The following is a 22,874-nucleotide window of genomic DNA, read 5'->3' as shown; positions in this document are numbered from 1 at the left end:
TAGTTACGTATTGGGAAGCCCAGGTGGCTCAGTGGTAAAGAATCCACCTGCCTAGCTTGGGAGATGTCAGATTGATCCCTGGGTAGGGAAGATTCCCTGGAGAAGGAAATGGCAACCCACTCCAGTATTCTTGTCTGAAAAATCCCATGGACAGAGGAGCCTGGTGGGCTACAGTACATGGGGTTGCAAAGAGTCAGACATGCCTTAGTGACTAAATCTCCACCAATACCACCCCAGACAAATGAATTTGTATTTTGGAGTTGCTATTTAGGCCTCTTTATCTTTAAAATAGCTCTTTAGGTGATTATGAGACATAATGATTATTAGAACAACTGACATAGGGTCTTAAAAGTCATAGTAATAATTCTGAATTTTAATGAGAAGTGACTAAAGGGTTTTAAATAGAGAAAAATTCATCAAATTTAGAAAGGTCACCTCAATTTCTATGTGAAGGGTGAAGAGGGGCAAAAATAGACCAAAAATAAAAAATAGGAGGTCACTGTAGTATCCAGGAAAGAGATGACAGGGGTTTATATCAAAGTTGTAGCACTGGAGATTTCATAAGTAGATTTGGAACATGTTTTATAAAACAACTTTCAGATCATGTTTTATAAAACAACTTCAAGACTTACATTATGGATTTTGTAAAGAAATGAGGAAAAAGAGGAATCTGGCATAAGCCTAGGTTTCTGGCTAGAGAATTAGGGTCCAAACTTTCCTTTGTGGACAAATCACACAGGGGTAGCTGTTAAGGGACCATTTTCAGTAGTGTTAAATTTGAGATGGTTATCTGACATCCGTGTGGAGAAGCTGAATGGACAGCAGGACACATATCCAAGTCCAGAGGTCAGAGCAGAGGTCCGGGCCAGACACAGAGGGTCGTTACTGCTTTATGGTATTTGAAGCCATGAAATCACAAGAGATCATCTAGGCTGAGAGCGTAGATACAGCTCAGTGTAGTATTGAGATGGTGTATGGATGGACAGAGTATGGGACTGACTCATAAGAGCTCAAAAACTGTGATGGCCCCAGACTGCTAAAGCTCAGGACAGCTGGAGAACTCAAGGTCTCCATGTTGCCCCGCAGCACAATCCCACCACCAAAGGGAAAAGTGAAAGTCACTCAGTTGTGTACAACTCTTTGTGACTTCATGGACTATATAGTCCATGGAATTCTCTAGGCCAGAGTACTAGAGTGGGTAGCCTTTCCCTTCTCCAGGGGATCTTCCCAACCTAGGGATCGAACCCAGGTCTCCCACGTTGCAGGTGGATTCTTTACTAGCTGAGCCACAGGAAAGCCAAAGAATACTGGAGTGGGAAGCCTATCCCTTCTCCAGTGGATCTTTCCAACCCAGGAACCAAACAGGGTCTCCCGCACTGCAAGCGGATTCTCTACCAACTGGGCTATCAGGGAAGCCCAACCAGTTCTCCAAAGCAAAGTGATGTTAGAAAACTGCAAGCACTTGGTAGTGAATATTGGTTACTGAAGAAATTAAAACGAGGATACACTTCAAAGCTCCCCCTACCATCAGGAAATCTTTGCATGAATCAAAAAGGAATATAAGGATCAGACACATTAAGGTATGTGTCCAAGTTCACAGTTTCTTTAAGTTTCTGTATTCTGCCAGAACTTGGCCTGGGAAGATGGCATTCTGAGGTTTCCAATGTATATGTTGCCTCTGGGCAAGGAGACCAAGAGACGAAGTTGCAGTTGTGCATAGTTAATTCAATCTGGGACTGATGGGTGCTGAGTTAAACTGGCTGGGATGATAACTGGGCAGTGGGCAAGGGCCAAGACAGTATTACAGACCAAAAAAAAAAAAGTTCCAATTCCTTACTTGAGAAAGCAAGTCAGCTGGGAAAAGCCAGTATCCAGAGTCATTGCACACAAACAAGAAACAGACAGTTGAGTTATGGTGTCTGGCACTAACTGGGAACGTATTAGAAATGTAAACTGTCAGGTCCATCTACAGACCCACTAAATCAAAAACTCGGAGGTGGCTATAAGCAAGCTGTGTTTTAACAGACCCTCAGGAGATCCTGATACACACTAAGATTAGAGGCCCCTTGGGGAAAACAATGACTCTCAACTTTGATTTCATATACGTCATATGTAACCTATGAGGAACTGTTCCAGGGAAATGACTGCATCAACAGAGCCGTCACACATTCCTATCCTGGGGTAATTCGGTACTCCTCCTACAACACAGCCAAGGGTAGTCTCTTCTGCTTTTAATATTTTATAAAAATATAAATGTTTCTCTCTCTACATATACATACACATACACATACATATGTAGGTCGAGAGATAGGTAGGTAGGTAGATAGATTTCTCTCTACACTGATTATTTCCACATTTCATTAGGAGTTAAGCTATTAATCTCCCAAAATGGTAATAGAAGCTGGGTCCTTTGGAGCCTTCTAGAATACAGGATTTGTTCATAGTTCGTGGATTTAAAATAAATTTTAAAAAACAGAAAGAGCATATTAGAGAGTAACCATTTCTCAAAAGTGGCACTCATACATGCAATTTCCACTCCCAACCATGATAAATGAAAAATGATGAGTAGGAAGCAATGATTTCTTCCTTGGCCAGGAATGCACTCTCCACAAGGATAAAGAGACCACAAACTTAGTTACAGAGTTACAGAACATTAGTTCTAGAAGGAATCTCTGGAAACTTAGAGTCAACAGTTTCCTAATTTTAGATCTCTGGGCTTCTAGGAACCAGTGGAGGCAACAATTCAGATCTGGCAATGACTGTTACTGTGTCATAAGGTTGAACAAAACAGTACAGGTTTATGAATAACCAAACCTTTTTACTGGAAAAGATCATCAGTCAGTATAAAGAGACTATAATTCATACTTATTGGAAACTTTGACCAGCAATTTTGTATATTTTTGATAGTTAATGTGTAAAATTGTTAATTACTTAATCGTTTATCTGGTTTACAAAGTATTTCAAAACATTAGATGGAACAGGCAGAACAAAAACAATCACTGATGTCATTCAAACCCCTAAGTTTTAAGTATGGGGAAGATTAAGAAGGTAGTTTCATGGGTAAAGTTCAAATTTCAAAACATCCTCATAGGTTAACATGTTTCTAAAACTTTTCCAAGCATAGCATATAAAAATGGGCCTATCCTTGAAATTTTTAGATTAATGGTTAGGATCTAGGACCAATATAAAAGGTTCAGGGACTTCCTACAGCATTATGCTAAGTCTGGGTGTGGTACCATATTAAGCCAAAGGTGACCATGACATGCAGCTGACCAAACAGAAACAGAGATCTTACAGTGATTTAACTTTATCTGGATACACATCACTATGATTGGTCTGCTTTTTTGTCTGGGCAGCCAGTTAATATTATCCTCAAAGCTAGGAATGAAAAATAAAGGACTATATGAAGCCAAGCAGGAAAGCATGATATAGTGGCACCCTATAAGCGAGATCAAATATCCTGCAAGCCCAAAGGAAGTATTACTCCAAGATTTTAATCACTATGTTAAATGCATATTGTTTTACACATAGTGCTAAATAAAACATTTCCCACTGTGTTTGGGTTGCTAACATTTACAGAATCTCTTGCTAAGTGCTGTTCTGCATTTTTTCTTAGGCTTACATGCTCAGACTGGGTCCTGCTATATTCTTACGACACCCAAGCATCAACTTTTAGAGACATCACCAGACAGAAGTAAGCCTTCCAGAATTGTTTTATATTGGAATTGGAAAGTCCTATCAGCTAATCAAAAAACTCAGTGAAGACCCCAAAAGTCTACTCTGATAATGCCATTTAAGTTTAAAAATGCATTTTCTAGCAATTGGAGCTAGGGACCCACCATGCCACCTTTATCTCCACCTCTACCCCTCACAACTGCCTCCACAGACTTGCAGAAAATGCTGTATGCTTTTTTTTTTTTTTTTAAGTAGAACTTTAGACTGGAAACAAAAATAGATATAAGATAGCATATTAACTACCATCAACAAATAAAAGAGATATGAGATAAGATATGAAAACTAGACTCTGAACAACAGCAGTATATACCATCTAATGCCGTGGACTCTTTATTGCTATTTCCATAATGTCTCACTCTGAGATTCATAGTTTAAAATACTGACCAAAATGAAAAGCCTGAGAGGTATGTTAAAATTATGACCTATGCCTCATTAACTCCATTCCAGCCAGGGTATGGGTTCTATCAGACCACTAAAGGGAACTATTCCTAAAGCAGAAGGAGTATACTGTGTGATGCACTGAATGACTGAGTGTTCAAGTGCAAGAAACTGAAGTTTTATAATAATACCAACAAGAAGTCCATCACACTTAGTATGCCTGTGTCAACTGCAAAGAATCTAATACATGGAATAAGATATTTTCACTTTATATTTCTAAGTAGAATCTAAGGAAGAACTTTCTGTATGGCTGCTGCTGCTGCTGCTAAGTCGCTTTAGTCGTGTCCGACTCTGTGCGACCCCACAGACGGCAGCCCACCAGGCTCCCCCGTCCCTGGGATTCTCCAGGCAAGAACACTGGAGTGGGTTGCCATTTCCTTCTCCAATGCATGAAAGTGAAAAGTGAAAGTGAAGTCGCTCAGTCATGTCCGACTCTTAGCGACCCCATGGACTGCAGCCTACCAGGCTCCTCCGTCAATCGGATTTTTCTATATGGCAGAGCTACATATTAATAAGATGGAAAGTAGAGAGCTTCTCATCATTAGAAGTCTTCAAGAAAGCACAGATTAGAGTACCCCTCAGAGAAGATGATACAAAAGGAGCCCTGCATCAGTTGGAGAAGGTCATATAAAAGTTACAGGATTTTTACTATTCACTTCATAGAAGACTATTTTCCATATGTTAGGTCACAGGCTGAGTTGAGTAACTGCAGCACTTTTTTTAACTTTGCAAACTTAATCATAATACAAAAAGCATAGTTGAGCTTTTTATTCTAAACAGTTTTTTCAAGTTCACTGTTGTAGACTGACAATAATAAAATTGCCCTTTTAAATTGTATTTCTGATTAATCTCTCTATGTTTCTAACAGTATTAAAAATCTACAAGCTAGTTCATGTCATGATCTCTGTTAACCACCCACACTGTGAGGAGCATATTTAAGTAACTTGGGGTGATAAAACTGTTATGTTTTGTTGTCAACAGACCTGAGTGCCATTCCAGCTCTGCACCAACTCTAAACACCTAACAACAAATTTTGCCACTGGTCTTTGAATCAAAATATTTAATTAAACATTGATTTTTCTCGACTTTTTCTATGGTTTTTCATATATATGGGTGCATATAAGTATGTTTGTATGTATATAAACATATATGCATGCATATATATGTTTCTACACACATATATACATTTGGTAGATATGATAAATGACATAAAATAAAATGAGATTTAACACTGAAATCAATTCATTCATTGACAGGGTTATCTTGGTGTGTCTTGTTTTTTGAAAGTTCGGTAAACTTGATCAAATTACTCTTTAGGCTGGAAGCAAAAATCACTAAAACAACATTAGAAATACTCCTTTGAGAATAAAAAAGAAGTAAGGGATAGGAACAAACAGTCAACACAGTAAGAAAGTGAGAAGAACACTTCAGATGGAAGAAATTATAGCCAAGCTGCTGCTATAATTGTGTCCAACTCTGTGCAACTCTATGGAGGCTCCTCTGTCCACAGGATTCTCTAGGCAGGAATACTGGAGTGGCTTTCCATTTCCTTCTCCAATACAAAGAGGTTAAATGAGGCACTTCATTCACCAAACTTGAAAGACTGAAGGACCCAGATGATGGGAGAAGTCAGATTTTTAAAAATCAACTTTCTTAACCCTCTTAGAAAAAATTTGGGGAATAAATTCTAGAAAAAAAAACAACAAAAAAAGCTACTGAGAAAAATCTCTCTAAACTCCAGAGAAAAAGCTCCATAACTTTAGCAAAGACTTTCTACAAAGAAAAGCAACATAATTAAGGAATACGAATCTTGCCCTCCTTTCATCCTGAATATCCATGCAAGCATGTCATTATCAAGTACAGTTACTGAATTTGGTCTTAATACATACACCTCTAGGATCTACCCTCTTTTGTCTCTCTCTCCCTCTTGCATTAAACTTGCTCCTGTGCGTGCATGCACACTCAGTCTCTTTGGTCGTGTCTGACTCTTTGCAGCCCCAAGGAGTGTAGGCTTCCAAGCTCCTATGTCCGTGGGATTCTCCAGGCAAGAATACTGGAGTGGGTTGCCATGCTCTCCTTCAGGGGTTTTTCCTGACCCAGGGATTGAACCCACATCCTCTGTGTCTCCTGCACTGCAGGTGGATTCTTTACCACTGAGCCACAGGAGAAGCTGCACTTGCTCCTTCATTCAGCTAAATACTGACCAAGACTACTTTGGCTCGCCCATGTATTCATTACATATATTACAAAGTTCATGAAATCTTCTTACCCCATCCTCTCTTCATGTTTATGGCCATCACAAATATCTCCTACTTTCCTCAGAGGCTCTTCCTCTTACCCATCCCAACCTCTGCCATCATCAGTGGTCACTTTAACATACATGGTTATCTTTCCAATTGTCTGGGATCACAAATACTGCTTTCTCCAGGAAGCCTTCTATCATCCTTCCAGGTATAAATAATCTTTCCATCACCTGGATTCTCACATTTCATCTACTCTAGTCTTAGAGCATATAAAACATTCCTGCCTTGTACTTTAGTTCTATTTTTGCATATCTTATATCTAGCATTCCTGGAGGAAGACAAAGGTTATGCCCAGCTTACCTCAATATTGCTCACAGCAATCAGTCTAGCCCTTTACATATCCTAGCTCTTCCAAAAGCTTTATTAACTTGATCAGTATTCCTAGAAGCAAAGATGCAGCCACACGATTAACAGTTTTTGCAGTCGAGGACCTTGAGGCTGGGTTTAGTTTGCAAGAACTCTGTGACTTCAAAGCCTGATTATGCACAAAGGTGTCATATCAATATCTTGCTGTACTTTTGTTCTTGTTTTAGTGATAATTTACCGAGAAGAAGAAGAAACTAAAGATGTGGTCAGCACTATTTTCACAGTTCCTAAAGTGTCTTGAGTATCTTTAAAAATCTGTATTAAAGTTATAATGAAGTCCTAGTTGCCATGGCACTGAGAAGAATAGGAAGCATTACTTCTCAGGTCAACTTTCCCTCCCTTTTTATTTATTTTCTGTTTTCCATTCCTATACAAAGAAAGATGTGAAACACCACATTTATTTTTTCCCCAATTTTTAGCTCACCCTTAAACTTAATTTAAAAATGTACTATATCAAAGTTAGAGACAGTAATGGGAAATAAACCATAATCAAATTGATGTAAATAAAATCATAAGCTGAAGGGGCTTCCCTGGTGGTTCCGTGGTTAAGAATCTGCCTGCCAATGCAGGGGACATGGGTTCGATCCCTGGTCTGAGAAGATCCCACATGTCACGAGGCAACTAAAGCCATGCACCACAGCTACTGAAGCCCGAGCACTCTGTAACCTGTGAGCTTCAACAAGAGAGGCCATTGCCATGGGAAGCCTGAGCATATCAACTAGAAAGTAGCCCGCGCTTGTGTGAAGGAAGACCCAGTGTGGCCGAAAATATAAATAAATAAAATAAACATAAGTTGAACAAGTGGTACCCACAAACATGAATAGTTTATATCAGCTACAAAATAACTATTAAAAAGAAGTATTTTCAAAATCACACAAGAGAAATATAGCCAAAAATTTTGCAAAAGGCTTGACATATGTATAATTCTGGATTTATACAAATTAAGTGCAAAATGTGAAAATGATCAAAGACTTGCTAAATTTTTCCGCTTCACCACAGATAAGCATAACCAGGCTGCCTATCTGAGAGGAAGGCAGGGTAGGAAATGTAACCAACAGCCCAGATCCAGCACAGGCAGGATTAATACTGTCAGCTCCTATGGGGCCAAATCTCAGGTAAGAAGCAACGAGGCTTATCACAGTACTGGTTCTCCCAAACTAGTTAAACTAGAGGACTTATAACTAGTTTTTCCTTTCTACTTATGGAAATAAAAGGGTATAGGTGCTTTGAGCATCTTCTAACCCTGCATTGCTAAAAGCAGCCTGGTGTAGGTGGCTGGAAGTGAAACGAGGTTTCAGTCCTTTGTTCCCCAGACCTACTGAAGTGTCTTAAATCAACATGTACACGGTTAAGACACAAAAACTCCCTCTGTCCCATCAGGAAAATACACATCTTCCATAGACAAGTTCCTTGGGGGAAAAAAGGTGGGAGGCAACTAGCTTTTAGAGATTAGGTTCTCCTCATAAAAGCAGACGTTCAAATGTCAACATCTAAAGATCAGTCCTTGAAAACTCTAAACCCACTATAAATAGCTATGGATTTGTATCTATTTTTAGTATCAAACATTTCATTTACCAGATTGAGCTGTATTTATAATCACTAGTCAAATATTCTTAATCCCAGGCACACTGGCTCATAATACTTTTTAAAATAGACTTTTTAAAAAGTGCCTCTGCAGTTGGACTTAGTGAAATAGGCATACAGAGGACATGTTTCTGAAGGGACCAAATCCCAAAGCAGAAGTCTTAAGGCAGGGACGTCTGAAGGCTGTTTGCTTTATAAGTTTGTGGTTGTCCACAAAGACTTCATTTGGCCATGCCCCAAATCTAAAAAGGGTAAATTACCTCCAATACTAATCAGATGTGACTATCACACATTTTAGAAAAGAGGTTTTGCCTATGGCTCCCAAGTTTTAAGCTTCCAAGACTCCCTAACCTAATAGTGGAGATGTCCTATTAGAAGCCTCAGGATGGCTAAGAGTGGTCTCAAGAACAAGGCAGGATAAACAGGAGTTAGGAGGGAAAAAAAACACCTATGTTTTTACTGGCCTTTCCTGAGTTTATCCATTTTACATGTTATTTTATTAGATAACCCCTAGTGACTTCATTTGAGAAGGGCCTGGCAATCCGCTCCAGTATTCTTGCCTGGAGAATCCCGTGGACAGAGGAGCCTGGCAGGATATAGTCTGCAGCATCGTGAAGAGTCAGACACAACTGAAACAATTTAGCATGCATGCACGCACAGTGATTTCATCTGGAAGAAGGATTTCAAATGTTGCAAAATATTGAAAATTTCTGTCCTCGATAAGCTGCCTTGATCATAAAGTCAGCCCACAAGGAAATCATTGAGTTGGATAATCCAAAATAGCCATCATCAGTCAGTTCTTCCAGTCTCAACCAGTTTCCTCTGATGACAATCCAGAGCAATTAACAAAGGGATATCGTTCTCATAAGTCTAGAAAAATCCAGTTCCCTTATGTTATGAACACATGACATAAAGACTACTAACCAAATAACCCTTTATTTTGGCAAATTTGAAGACCACAAAATATGACTGTGAGTTGCCACTACTCACAGGGGAGATTTAATAGTGTTATAGGGCAAATGCCAGGGCTCTGTGGAATAAAGAAATCTACTTTCAGCTGGAATTCTCAGCCAGAAGCATCTTCCCACTTAGAAGTGTGTGAAATGCCTGCCATCACCATGACTCCTGACCACTGGACTCTCACTGTAGAGACGCAGAAGCAGAAGGGTAACACACGTCAATGGCCTCCAGCCAAAGACCACTAGGAACTCATCTGCAGTTGACAAGCTGGGTTTATTAGGTTGCCGGGAGCCAGAACACACACCAGAGGGAAGCATAAGCATCTCAGTAAGAGAGCTTTAGAAAGAACCTATTAACAGGATTTAGGCTTTGGCAGGATAATTTGGAGGAGGATCTAGAGAATTGGGCTTTTTAAAAATTGGATGCTGTCAGAAAACAAGGACAACTCCATGACTGAATATCGTAACAATTCTCACTTACAGTAAGAGAAGACATAAAGCTGTAATCGGTAAAGAATTAGCTATCATTCATAAAAGATAATCTTGACAAAGATTCAAAAAAGGTCATCCTAGGCAGAACAGATATGGTTCTTGGCCACAGTGGGTGAAAATCACTGTCAATTCCTTCATGCAGAACACTTTGATGTTGATTTCAGAAATGCACAGAATAATATTTTAGATATCATGTACATCTATGTCCGGGCTTCCCTGGTGGTTCAGGCAGTAAAGAATCTGCCTGCAATGCAGGAGACATAGATTTGATCCCTGGGTTGGGAAGATCCCCTGGAGAAAGGAATGGCTACTCACTCCAGCATTCTTTCCTGGAGAACCACATGGACAGAAAAGCCTGGTAGGCTACAGTCCATGGGGTTGTAGAGTCAGACACGAGTCAGACATCTTTTTCATATCACATTCTAGACCTTGGCTCTGCATATGTCACTTAAGGCAATTTACTGTCTTCCTCCATAATGTCCAAGTTAAGGGAACTTTCCTGTGATCACTTCATGCTGCTGCTGCTAAGTTGCTTCAGTTGTGTCTGACTCTGTGCGACCCCATAGATGGCAGCCCACCAGGCTCCCCCATCCCTCGGATTCTTCAGGCAAAAACACTGGAGTGGGTTGCCATTTCCTTCTCCAACGCCTTCTCTGGACCATTTCATAGTTACCTGGAATAAGTAGTATTCAGTCAAGTTTCTGATGTTCAGAGGAATAGGAATAGCTAAGTATTACTACTTGCTTTTCAAACTACCTGGGGTAAATAAACTGTTTCTTTTCTCCCCAATTGTTCTTGGGCTGATAATTTTGTAAAATACAAGAAAAACTAATTACTAGGAAAAAAACAAAAAAGACACAAAATAGCAGCCTCAGCTTTTTATTTTTTGTTTTTACTGTTAGGTCGGAGCCTGGTGGGCTGCTGTCTATGGGGTCACACACAGTTGGACACGACTGAAGTGACTTAGCAGCAGCAGCAGCAGCAGCCAACACAAATATAATAACTATGTCAAAGTGTCATAAAGTTTCTTTATATAGTCTCACCTTCAGTATTTATCTTGACCTGGGTGTATGGACACTCTTTGAGCAGTACTGTTGTTTTTATTTTTTTTTACAAATCACAGCCTTCTGTTTAATATAAATTAATTCTGTCTCAGACCACTATCTATTTCACATATACATAGTTTGCCGCAAGGTAGCATTAGAGAAAAAGAGGTAAGGGGTTTCACTCAGGGAAAAGGCCATGGTAAGAGCTTCCCAATCTCAGTGAAAAATAAATACCTGTGGCTGCTCCCTATGACTAAGAGTTTCAAAAGACCCACGTAGATAATCAGATCACAGGAATCTCATCAACAATAATCTACATTAGACCCATCCAGGTAGGGCTTCACTGGCTTTCTCTTCCATAGCAGGATACTTCACTTCATCTTGCTGAGCAGAGATGGTCCCATTGGCATTTTTAGGCCAGGAGGGGCTCTGCTTTCTGCTAAGACAACTTAGATTTGGTTATAATCCCAGAGTTTCCCAGGGAAATGGCTTTCTAGCCCATCAGCTTAATCCTCAGGCATCTATGTGATCTCAATATCCCTGTTTCTCTTCCTAAGGTCAAGAAGGTCAAACTTAAATCCCCTACACAGCAAGTTAAAGGAACAAAAAAGGGTTTAAGAATCTGCTAATTAGTCAAGTTTATTTACATTCACATCAGTTTTACTTCCTACTTAATTTCAGCTAAGATGCTTATTCTATCCAATGCAATTTTAAGAATTTGTCCCCAGCTTAATGAAGCAGTAGTCATCACTCTATTGATCTGCTCTCTATTACTGAGCTTCTAGTCCTGCCGTCATCTTTATTCTTCCTCCATAGCTGCTATGAGCTGGAAACTCTAAAAAGCCTTCTGTTTAGGTACACCCACATAGTCAGCACTGCCTGCTATAGACTGGACTCCTCTCTTTTCCAAGATCAAGCTCAAGGCCTGAGCCATGTATGCCTGGTTAGAAACTCTGTCCCCATTCATAAAATCTCTCCAGAAGATACTTCCCTTTATCACAACTTTTTTAAGTTGAACATAATTTTAGTATGCATGTGTGTGTGTGTGTGTGTATACACATACATGTATACCAGATATTTTGACACTTAAAATCTATGGCAAATTTAACCTCTTTGAGCTCCATGAGAATGGTAATCATGACCATTCATCATTTCACAATGCCTGGAACAGCGCTTGCCCAGAATTGACTTCTCAGAAATATGTTTTAATTAATTAAAGGATCAAAGAATGGAACAAATAAATACACTGGTTGAGTTGTGCACATGCACACAAATAGACACACTATGTCAACAGTTAACACCATACCTTAAAAATGAGAAATCAATCCTAATAATTAATGTATATTCATACTGTATACCTATTTTCCTCTTCCTTACAACTATTGCCCTATATTTCTGTATCTATGATTAGATCATTTGACATGTACAGTAAGAAAAACACTGATTGCTAAGTCAGGTTTAAAAACTCACTATTAAAATAATTTTCTTGCCTTTTGCCTTCTTTAAACTGATTTTCAAGTTTCAAATCTCCTAGCCCAAGCTTCAGTCTTAACCAGGGAGACAAAAAGTACGTAATCTTCTTATGCAATAAAACTTAAAAATAACATTGAATTAAGTTTTATACTCAATATACTTAGAAGTATTATAAAATAGTACCTTTTATGGAATTTATTTCCTTTTATACTCTAGTACTGTTGAATCAAGCTCTTGGTGAATATTTTAAACTTTGTCTTCTAGAAGATGTTTTCTTTCTATTGTTTTAGTCAGTAATTTAGTTAAGTCAGATCTATTAAACATTTGTGTGGAATGAGAAGAATCTTAGAGATTCCTTGTGTCTTCAAGCCCCATAGCATGGTCTAGCACCAATGAGATGCTGTGAATCTTAAACTGAAAGGGTCCAACTAGGAGACCTGCCACACACGCTCTCTTCAGTTTTCTGTTCAGGCTTCTAAAGCCCTATAGAATATCTAGAGGCAGTACAAGACCTCCAGATAAAGCCTGCAACCATGAACTCAACAGGCCTTGAGTAAAAAATACGGCATCATAACTCTTTTGGGTTGTGCTTATGCATTAAGAGGACAGTAGCAGAAGATTCCAGAGAAGGCACTGGCGACCCACTCCAGTACTCTTGCCTGGAAAATCCCATGGGCGGAGGAGCCTGGTAGGCTGCAGTCCATGGGGTCGCTAAGAGTCAGACACGACTGAACAACTTCACTTTCACTTTTCACTCATGCATTGGAGAAGGAAATGGCAACCCACTCCAGTGTTCTTGCCTGGAGAATCCTAGGGACAGGGGAGCCTGGTGGGCTGCCATCTATAGGGTCGCACAGAGTCGGACACGACTAACGTGACTTAACAGCAGCAGCAGCAGAAGATTCAAGGTACTGTTTGGGACGAGCCAAGGTAGAAGGAATGCAAGGATTGTTTTGAGAACTCCCAGAAGAGAGACAAAACAAAAAGAATAGCTGTGAACTCCCAAGAAACAGCAGCCTGGCAACCACAGAAAGAAAAATGGTTGCTCTTTTTGAACAAAGGCTTGGAGTCAATTATGAATGGAAGAGGCATAAACATTGACACACTTCTCAAATAACATCTGGAGATGCAAGACAAAAATATTTCACATCCTCAGAGTGTGTGAAGAAGGGTCAGTTACTATTAGCCTCAACCACAAAAGTGAATAACAATATATAGGTATTTCATTCAAAAGCAAGAGAAAATAAAGTAAAGCCACCATAGCGAGAGAACTACACCTCAGGTTCATACACTAATGCAATTTGAACAAATTCTGACAGAGAAGCACCTTGTTTCCCATTTCAGCATTCTGAGGGGTGTGCAAAAGAATGCTTTCTAAATATTTTCTTTAATAAAATACCTAATGTTTCCTCATAAGAACGGAAATACTATCATTTTGAAGGAATCTATGCTTCTTTAAAAAGTTGTCAGGATGATTTTAAAGAAGTAAGGAAATAAAATTCCCAATGTGACGCAAGTGGACATATAAGCAAACAGCGCTAAAGTAGTTGTCTTTGGTTTCTTAGACTAATGTCTTCATGTCAAAATGAAGCCAAAGCACACATCTTTGACAGTGAAATGCTTTCTAATGCTTGTTCCTGAACTTGAAATATAATAATGAGGCTTTCTTTCCACCTCTACCTTCCAAACCATGCTGAAGCCATGCTGCACTCCCAAACACCTGCAAACACACAGACACAAAAGGCAAGGAGTCTTACCAGACCATCACAGTTGCTAATGGCAACAGAAGTTCCTGGAATGTCCATGATGTCACCAACATAAGCACAGTTGGGCTGCAAAGGCTCGGTTTTCCAGATTCTCTCCGAAGTACTTCCTGGCTGATGATCATTAATGGGGTCGGTTATATTCCCAGGCACCGGAGATGCCTCATGCCATTCCACAACAGCACCAGGAGCTACCAGCTGAGTGTTGGGCTTTAGTCGCAGATGAAAATCTCTTCCAAATGCCGTGATGTTAAAGAACAATTGCTCAGAGTTGGAAGACACGTCCCTCGTTGACCTCTTTTTGTGATTTGCAGAAAGAATATGGGAAAGATAGTGTCCTTCAAAATTCGTGCTGACAGGAGTCACCAGCTCATACTCTCTCTGTCTCTTTATTGGTAAATCTGTGGGGTGAAAAAACAGAACTGTAGAATCCTGTGTAACAAGAGAACACAGGAAGATGTAACACAGGCATCAAGGGTCCACCTCACAAGACTGCACCTCAACTTGCATAATAAATATATTCTTGAATTGTCTCATAAGCAGTAAGTTTTGAGAACTCAAATCATTTCTCAAACACATTTAGGTAACTCTGTGTTAAATTAATCATTTTTTTTTAATTTTTAAAAAATTTCACTACATGTGAATACTCATCTCATTTATGTGTTTGAGAATATGAATAAAATAACTTTCCATAAATTTATCAAGCTTGCTTATAACCAAGACATACACTCAATTAATGTATCATTGATATAATTAATAATTGCTACAGACTTTTAACAAAGTTGCTACTATGTAGAAGATAGTTTTCCTAATTGCTTTAATTTTTTTCCTTATAAGAATCCTAGAATTTATACTTATCACAATAGTTTTGTGTATTAAATACAATGTACTTTGTACTATATCTACCACTGGCCTGTAATTTATACACTGTAGTTTATGGTGCTGCAGTTGATACATATTTTTCCACCATACCAACCCTAATAAGCATACTTCACAGGTGAGGAAACTGAGATTCAGGAGGTGTGTGTCCAAGGTCACATAACTGTGAAGCTCAGCTGTATCTTCACATCACACTCCAAAGCCCATACACTTCCTTTGCTTTATCATGTTTGTGTCCCATAAATCACAAAACATTTTCAGCAAATGAGGAGAATGGAGTAAAAAGGATCTATAAGTTGAATACACAAGTACTGGTTAGTCAAGAGCAGACAGCATTGTTATTTTGCACCATACTCCTTACACAGGAAGACCCTCATTGGAATACAAATTCAATATTAAGGGTCCACTTTATAACATGGGTGGCCACTCACATGTTTAATTGAATTGCACAGTTAGAACTTAACTGTTTAGCCAAGTTTCGCCAGATTTGAGTATTGTGTCAGCTGAAATGCAAACATCCTTGGGAAAGACAACACATTAAATGAACCATTTCTTCCTTAACAGAAACAATTTTGAAGGCAAAAGGAAACAAGCAGGGCAATAAGAATGAAGAAAGAACACATGGAAAAGAAACTCTAAGAGCATGAATTTAAAAGTTCTCCACCTTCATAATTCTAGCCTCAGACTAGCCCTATAGGTATGACAAAGTAGGTATGAAAAAAATTATATGATTCACAAAGATTCCTCACCTATGGAAGCTTCATGATTTTATGTAATACATTAGCATATTGGACCCATAAATGAATCTACAACCTATGTTCTTAAAGTGTTTTATAAAATCACTGTGAAAGGTGAAGTCACTCAGTCATGTCCAACTCTTTGAGACCCTATGGACTGTAGCCCACCAAGCTCCTCCATCCACGTGATTTTCCACACTGGAGTGGGTTGCCATTTCCTTCTCCAGGGTATCTTCCTGACCCAGGGATCAAACTAGGGTCTTCCACATTGCAGGCAGACTCTACCATCTGAGCCACCAGGGAATCCCATGAAGTGAAAGTCACTCAGTCATGTCCAACTCTTTGTGATCCCACAAACTATACAGTCCTTGGAATTCTCCAGGCCAGAATACTGGAGTGGGCAGCTCTTCCCTTCTCCAGGGGATCTTCCCAACCCAGGGATCAAACCCAGATCTCCCACATTGCAGAATCTGGGTTGGATTCCACAGAATCCACATTGGATTCTTTACCAGCTGAACTACCAGAGAAGCCCCAACAATCAGTAAGTTTTCATTATTTTCCTACTTTTTAAATAACTCAAACAACGTGTAAAGTACCAGAAGACAAATGAAGGTATTTTGCAACCTGGAAATTCCTTGACTGCATGTTTGTTACCATTACACCACTTATAATGACCAGTGCATTTAAACATAATACCTGTTTTTATCAAGTGTATACAGCCAGTGACACAGCTGTACATATTCACTAGGCAGAGAAGGAGTGAGGAGGGTCATATCACAGAGTAAAGTGAAGCCTGCTTCCAGGGAGCAGAAGCAACCCAATTCCTGCCTCTCTACAGTCTCTCTACATCATGAAGACCTGCATAGGTGTTGGTGTATGCACAGATGATTTCATAAAATCTGGCTGAGAGAAAGAACTTGAAATTTGAGAGAATGAACTCAAGTGTCACAGAAACAGGGTGATGGAGGGGGAGGTTTCCACAGGAAGGGATGAACTGGGCTCTTGGAAATGGACTGACACAGCCAACCCCAAACTAATTCCTGGAGGATAAGTAATTCCCCATTTATCTCAGTATTCCCAGTATCATCTCATACAAGACTTTGTCCTCGCCAGGGACTCTTATCAGTAGGATGTGTTTACTATGTATGAGTTAGTAACGCGGGTAACTGGAGAACATTTGCTTTGTCTCTGCTGATCCACAACTCTGACTTAACTATCCACAGCCCAGGAGCATCTCGCCGCACCAATGATTCCAGCTGTAACTCTTTCTTTAACCATCAGTTTACTGTTTCGGGGAAAGAAAGAACAACATTTCATTTTAATGCATGGATTTCTCATCTCCATTGAAGGGAATTCACACATCCAAAATCTAGACAATATACTGATGCCTGGATTAAGCAACTGAACAACTAGAAAATTTAGGAAAAATGCAGGGCGTCTCCTCCACACCCAAGAGGATACCCAGAGTTTCATGCTGACAGTAAGCCATACATCCTAAATTTTCTGGGGTGAATCCATTTTTCCACTGTGAGACAATATGTTCTGAACTTTTATTCAAAATAAAGATGATATGTTTGTATAGAGCTTTGTCTTCTCCAACTTTAAATAATAAACCATTCCTAAAATGTACACACAAGAAACAATTTTGAAATTAAACTCTGAATGAGTCATTTTCCAGGTGGGAATTAAAGAAAAAGATGCATTTAATATTCCCTCAAGCTACCACCCCGTAGGACAGTAGTTAATGGAACGGACAACGGAGCTACCCAGTCACCTGCCATGTATTACAGAATAAATATCAGGCACTGTGCTTTGTCCTGGGGAATACACCTTCTCTAATTCTTACAACAATCACAGTTGGTAAGTATTATTACCCTTAGTTTATAAATGAGAAAGCAGACCTAGAAAGCCTGACACATAGCAAACAAGGAGCCAAAGAAAATTTTCAATTCTGATCACCTTGACACTGAAGATCACACTCATTCAGAATAGAGGGAACATCTTGCTGGCAATTTCTAATTGAACACCTGAGTTATAAAGGAAAACAAGAATGATGATGGCCTATCTGCAGCCAACCAACCAATTTTTCCTCTACTGCAGCTTCAAAAACTTTGTAAAAGGCTCTTAAATTCTAGGTCTTGGGGAGAAAAATAAAGGGATGGGTGGGTAAAACTCAAAGTTATCAACGGTAATCTCATGCTACAATCACATATGCAAACCAATGTTAATTTACTGCATTCAGAAATGATACATTTCACAGCACCAAATACTTCCACAAAGCAATACAGAGTATGGTCAAGGAACAGATTATAGTGTCAAAAAGCAGCAAGTCGACACGTGAACTTGAGCAAGTTCTTTTTCCTAAAGGCTCAGCTTCCTCAATTGTTAACTGAGGCTGCTGCGGCAGCGGCGGCAGCTGCAGCATCGCTTCAGTCGTGTCCGACTCTGTGCGACCCCACAGACGGCAGCCCACCCGGCTCTCCCATCCCTGGGATTCTCCAGGCAAGAACTGGAGTGGGTTGCCATTTCCTTCTCCCATGCATGAAAGTGAAAGTGAAAGTGAAGTCGCTGGGTCCTGTCTGACTCCTAGCGACCCTGTGGACTGCAGCCTACCAGGCTCCTCCGTCCATGGGATTTTCCAGGCAAGAGTACTGGAGTGGGGTGCCATTGCCCTCTCCACAGTTGTTAACTAGAGGTTAGTAATAGTTCTAAAGTCATAGAAGAGGTTTAAGTGAGATTAAAATTTAAATCCAAAGGATTCTGTAAGTTTTAACTATTTTAACTTAAATGTAAATTAGCTACTTATTAAAATATTACCCACGTGCAATTTTAAAATGCAAAACTAGGGACTTCCTGGTGGTCCAGTGGTTAAGAGTCTGAGCTTCCAATGCAAGGGGCATGAGTTTGATCCCTGGTCTGAGAACTAAGATCCCACATCCCTGTGATGTAGCCAAAAAAGTATAAATAAAATAAAGTGCAAAACTCTACAACTGTCATCCCGCATGGCTGAAGGGCCACAGTTATAGGCATGTAAAGGTTTGTGTGAGCCATAAGTTCCATAAGCACAGAGAGCCAGGGCCACACTAAAGCCACATTGCAGTCACTAATTACCCAAGCCTGACTCAGAAGCAGTGAATTTTGATACAACCCACTGGCATTTCTGCATGCCTGGTCTATCCCACTCTCCTATCCCCAGTATGGATGAACTGTCTGTGATCTTACTTAGGAGCAAAGCCTTCATTCATGTACACAACCTAGCGCCTCTTGCCTTTGCAAGACAGCTTTAGCAACTGTCCTCTTTTTCTTTCCTCATCAATTTCCCCCATCACTAGACTGTCCCCACCAGCAAATAAATAAACTGCCATATTTCCCATCTTTAACAAACACACAAAAACCTTCTTGATGCCACATCCATCTCTAGCTAATTTCCTATTACTTCACTGCCCTTTATAGCAAAACATTTCCGAAAAATTGACCGTATTAGATTTCTCGAATCTTCTCTTCCCAATGTTGTTCTTTCTTGAACCCAGTCCAATCATGCTCTTGCCAAAGTCACTAGTAACTCCGCAGTGCTAAAACCGATGGTTCAGACTCCATCTTCTTACTTGCTGTTTCTCTTTCCTAAGAAACACCCCCTTTCTTTAGCTTCCAAAACACCATTCTCCACTGGTTCTCATCTTTCCCTCGGTGGTCTCCTCTTCTCATTCTCCCTTCTCACATTCCTCTATTCTCATGACTGATACACACTGGAGTGCTGCACGACCTGGTCACAGACTTCTCTTCTCCATGTACCCTCCCTAACGTGGTGTAGTCATTCTGTCTCATGAATTCCAATGCGTTCACCATTGCATATCTCCAGCCCAGGATTCCTACATAAGTTCTTCTCTCATCAATTCAACTGCCCCTGGATCCTCTCCCTGTGCATAGTCACTAGGCACATCAACACATCCAAAAGTAAACTTCCAACCTTCCTACTCCCAAACTTGCACCTCTTCACCATGTCAGTAGATGGCAACTCCATCCTCCCAGTTACTCTAAAGACCAAAAACTCCACTAAATCATCCTTAATTCTTCTCACACCACACACAAAATCTTTTAACAAATTTTATTGACTCTACCTTCAAAATACATCCAGACTCTTATGACTGCTCACCACCTCCCCTACTGCTACCCTGGTCCAGACCACCATGCTCCCCTTCACAGGCCGTCCCCAAACCAGAGCCAGAGGGGTACAAATGGAAGACCACGCCACCCTTCTCCTCAAAACTCATTTCGCTCAGAGTAACATGGCTTGAAAGGTCCAGCACTGGGAATTCTCACTTCTCAAGGTCACGGTGCTCACCATTTCCTCCGCCGAAATATCTTCCCCCACAACTGCATGGCTCAGCCCTCCATGCCTTCAGGTCTTCACTTAAACGTGGCCCTGCCATTGTCTTTCCTGACCCCAGGAACTGTCTTAGTACTATCTTGCTTCTGCATGTTACTTTTCTCCATAAAAGTTGTCACCACCTCACATACTATATATTTTATATATGTCCATTTGGTCACTTCTTAATGTGCATGCTTAGTCGCTCAGTCATGTCCGACTCTTTGAAACCTCATGGACTATAGCCCACCAGGATTCTCTGTCTGTGGAATTCTCCAGGCAAGAATATTGGAGTGGGTTTCCATTCCCTTCTCAAGGGATCTTCCCAACCCAGGGACTCCTGCATTGCAGGCGGATTCTTTACCATCTGAGCCACCATGAAAACCCTTGTTTCTTTATACTTGCTAGCATCCAAGCTTCAGGGGGTAGCAATTTGTATCTGCTCTCCTTACTATAGGTCTCCAGTGCCTAAAACTGACTCTAAAGTCACCCAATAAATATCTGCGAATGAATAAATGAGAGCAACTTGAGCCTAAAGAAGCACCAAAAATTAGAATGTGTCTTTTCCCCAAACAGTAATTATCATCAAGTGATCGATGACAGCAAACCACACAAGTTGTCATAAACCTCTGTAGCCTGAATCTGCTCGAAAATGTGGGGGATATTTCTCACAGTGTCTGCTGGCCTATAAATTCAAACAATTCACAATGTCCTGAACTTACATTTTAAGCCACTAAGAACAACAACAAAAGTGTATCTAATCATTAAAACAGATCTCCTGGAATGCAAACACAGAGCCCCCTCATACTGAGGAACCAGAGGCAGGAAATTAGCCCCTCCTCTGCAATCCCTTTGGATATTCATAGAATTATAACCACACAGTCAAAAATAAACAAGACCTTGAAAAACCATCTCATCCTTGCCTCTTTCTTACAACTAAGGTATCTCAAGTAGAAAACATCATGTTTTCTTAAGGTAGGGGTGCAGTGCCTTTCACCTGCTCCCATTCTCTGTAAGGGAAGATTTTTCTCTGAATATCCTGGCCTCTCTGCCCTCCTTAACTCACTCTTCCCCAGTGAAGAGGCATGATGGATGTGAATAGCCAGTCTGGGAAAAATAAGCAGTTGGTGACGCTTAGCATGCCCTCACCGTCATTCTTCCCGGGAAGGAAGGACCCTGTCCTTTCTGATAAGGACCCTGTTCTCTTTCACTTCACGCCGCCCTACCCCGGTTCAGGCCCTGTCTCAGCCCAGCAGTCCTGACACACTCACATGGAGTGAGGTGTCCTGTCAGCTCGCCCACTGCCTGCCCGTGCAGAGCCTTGTGCTCCACCCTGGCCTCTTTTGTAAGAGATCTTTTAACCATGTTTTCAGATCTGCTATTTCTCAACATGTTCAGACCATGCAGGACAGAGGAATATGTTTAATTGTGACTCGGGACACTAAGACTTTTTATGTCATCACTCACCTGAAAAAATTAGAGCAGTAGACTTTAATTCATAGACTTGCTGTAAGAATTGAATGGCCTAATCCAAAGTGATTAGGATCCAGCACTTAGTAAGTGCTCAATAAAAGTTAGGTATTAATATTACCCTGTTATTTTTTCCTGAATAGTTTCGACTAACTGATCATTATTTCAGGATAAGATTAATTAGAAAACTGATATCTTTATTTCTAAGTCAGATCTGAAAATTGCTTAGGATACTATCTACTAATCAAATCCCCTCACTTCACACATAAGAAACGGAAACTCAAAGTTAGGTAATTTAGCCTGAATCAAAAAGTTAAGTCGTCATTTAAGGCTCTCTGCATTCTGCCCCCAACTTCTTTTTGATTTCATCTCCCATATTACCTAAAGCAGCATGCTAATGTGCTCACTACACCTTAATCACACCACTGATTAATCACTCTTGCCTTTAGAGACTCCTGCACTCTTGCCTTTAGAGACCTTTCAGGATTGAAAGGTCTGTTGCTTTCCACCCATCTATTCAAATCTAACCCAAGCCTCACGGCCTTTCTCAAACCCCAGTTTTTCCAGGAAAACTTGCCTGCTTACTTGCCTTAAAGTACAGACTTCATGGTCTAAGCTTCCTAGCTCTGTCATACTTTGTCTGCACAACAGTTATAAAATAAATCCCTATGGGTGAGAAGTTACATGCCGATGTCATGTCCTTTCAGAGATTTTAAGCACTTTGGGGGCTGAAGGGTGATGTTAAATGTGTTTAAATATCCCCAGTGTACACCAGTTTTGGGGGAAAAAAGAAATTAACATCTATTTTTGGAAGTGGGGATTCCTAGGGGGAGGGCTCTCACAGCAGGACCCCATGACCCAGGCTTTGGGATCATCTTAACGCCTTCACACATTTGGCCACATGCGCTCAGAACTGAGGACAGGCAGCTTGGTACCCTTCTAAATATGCTGTAGGACGCTACATAAATGTCTCCCAGAGGAGACTAGATGTCCCCAGCACATTACGAAGACCACAATCTAGAAGAGCAAGAGAAAAGAAGCCTACAATCAACAGTGCTAGGACCAAGAATGGCTGCAGAATAAGGTTCTCATGTATCACAGCAATTTTTAGCCGATCTAATTAAAACCAAAGCTACCCCAGGCACACAGAATATTGGAATACTTATGATTGATACAATGTGGCTTTGCGTGCTAAGTTGTTTCAGTCATGTCTGACTCTTTGCAACCCTATGATCTGCAACCTCCCAGGCTCCTCCGTCCATG

General features: G+C 40.3%; 1 protein-coding gene across 3 annotated transcripts in view; it reads right to left on the bottom strand.

Moving 5' to 3' along the window:
* Positions 1–22,874, bottom strand: part of ADAMTS3 (ADAM metallopeptidase with thrombospondin type 1 motif 3) — a 278,667-nt gene that overhangs the window by 242,543 nt on the left and 13,250 nt on the right. For all 3 annotated transcript variants that reach the window (XM_086407617.1, XM_086407616.1, XM_086407618.1), the window contains one exon: positions 14,154–14,560. In XM_086407617.1, the coding sequence (XP_086263743.1) occupies positions 14,154–14,201 (48 nt within the window). In that variant the 5' untranslated portion in view covers positions 14,202–14,560. The remainder of the gene's footprint in view (positions 1–14,153; positions 14,561–22,874) is intronic.

The sequence above is a fragment of the Bos grunniens genome, chromosome 6 (assembly GCF_055505025.1).
Source record: "Bos grunniens cultivar Pamir isolate PY7600 chromosome 6, Bosgru_T2T1.0, whole genome shotgun sequence".
Classification (NCBI taxonomy): domain Eukaryota; kingdom Metazoa; phylum Chordata; class Mammalia; order Artiodactyla; family Bovidae; genus Bos; species Bos grunniens.
The sequence above is the reverse complement of the archived record's forward strand: the minus strand, read 5'-3'. Positions and strand labels throughout refer to the sequence as shown.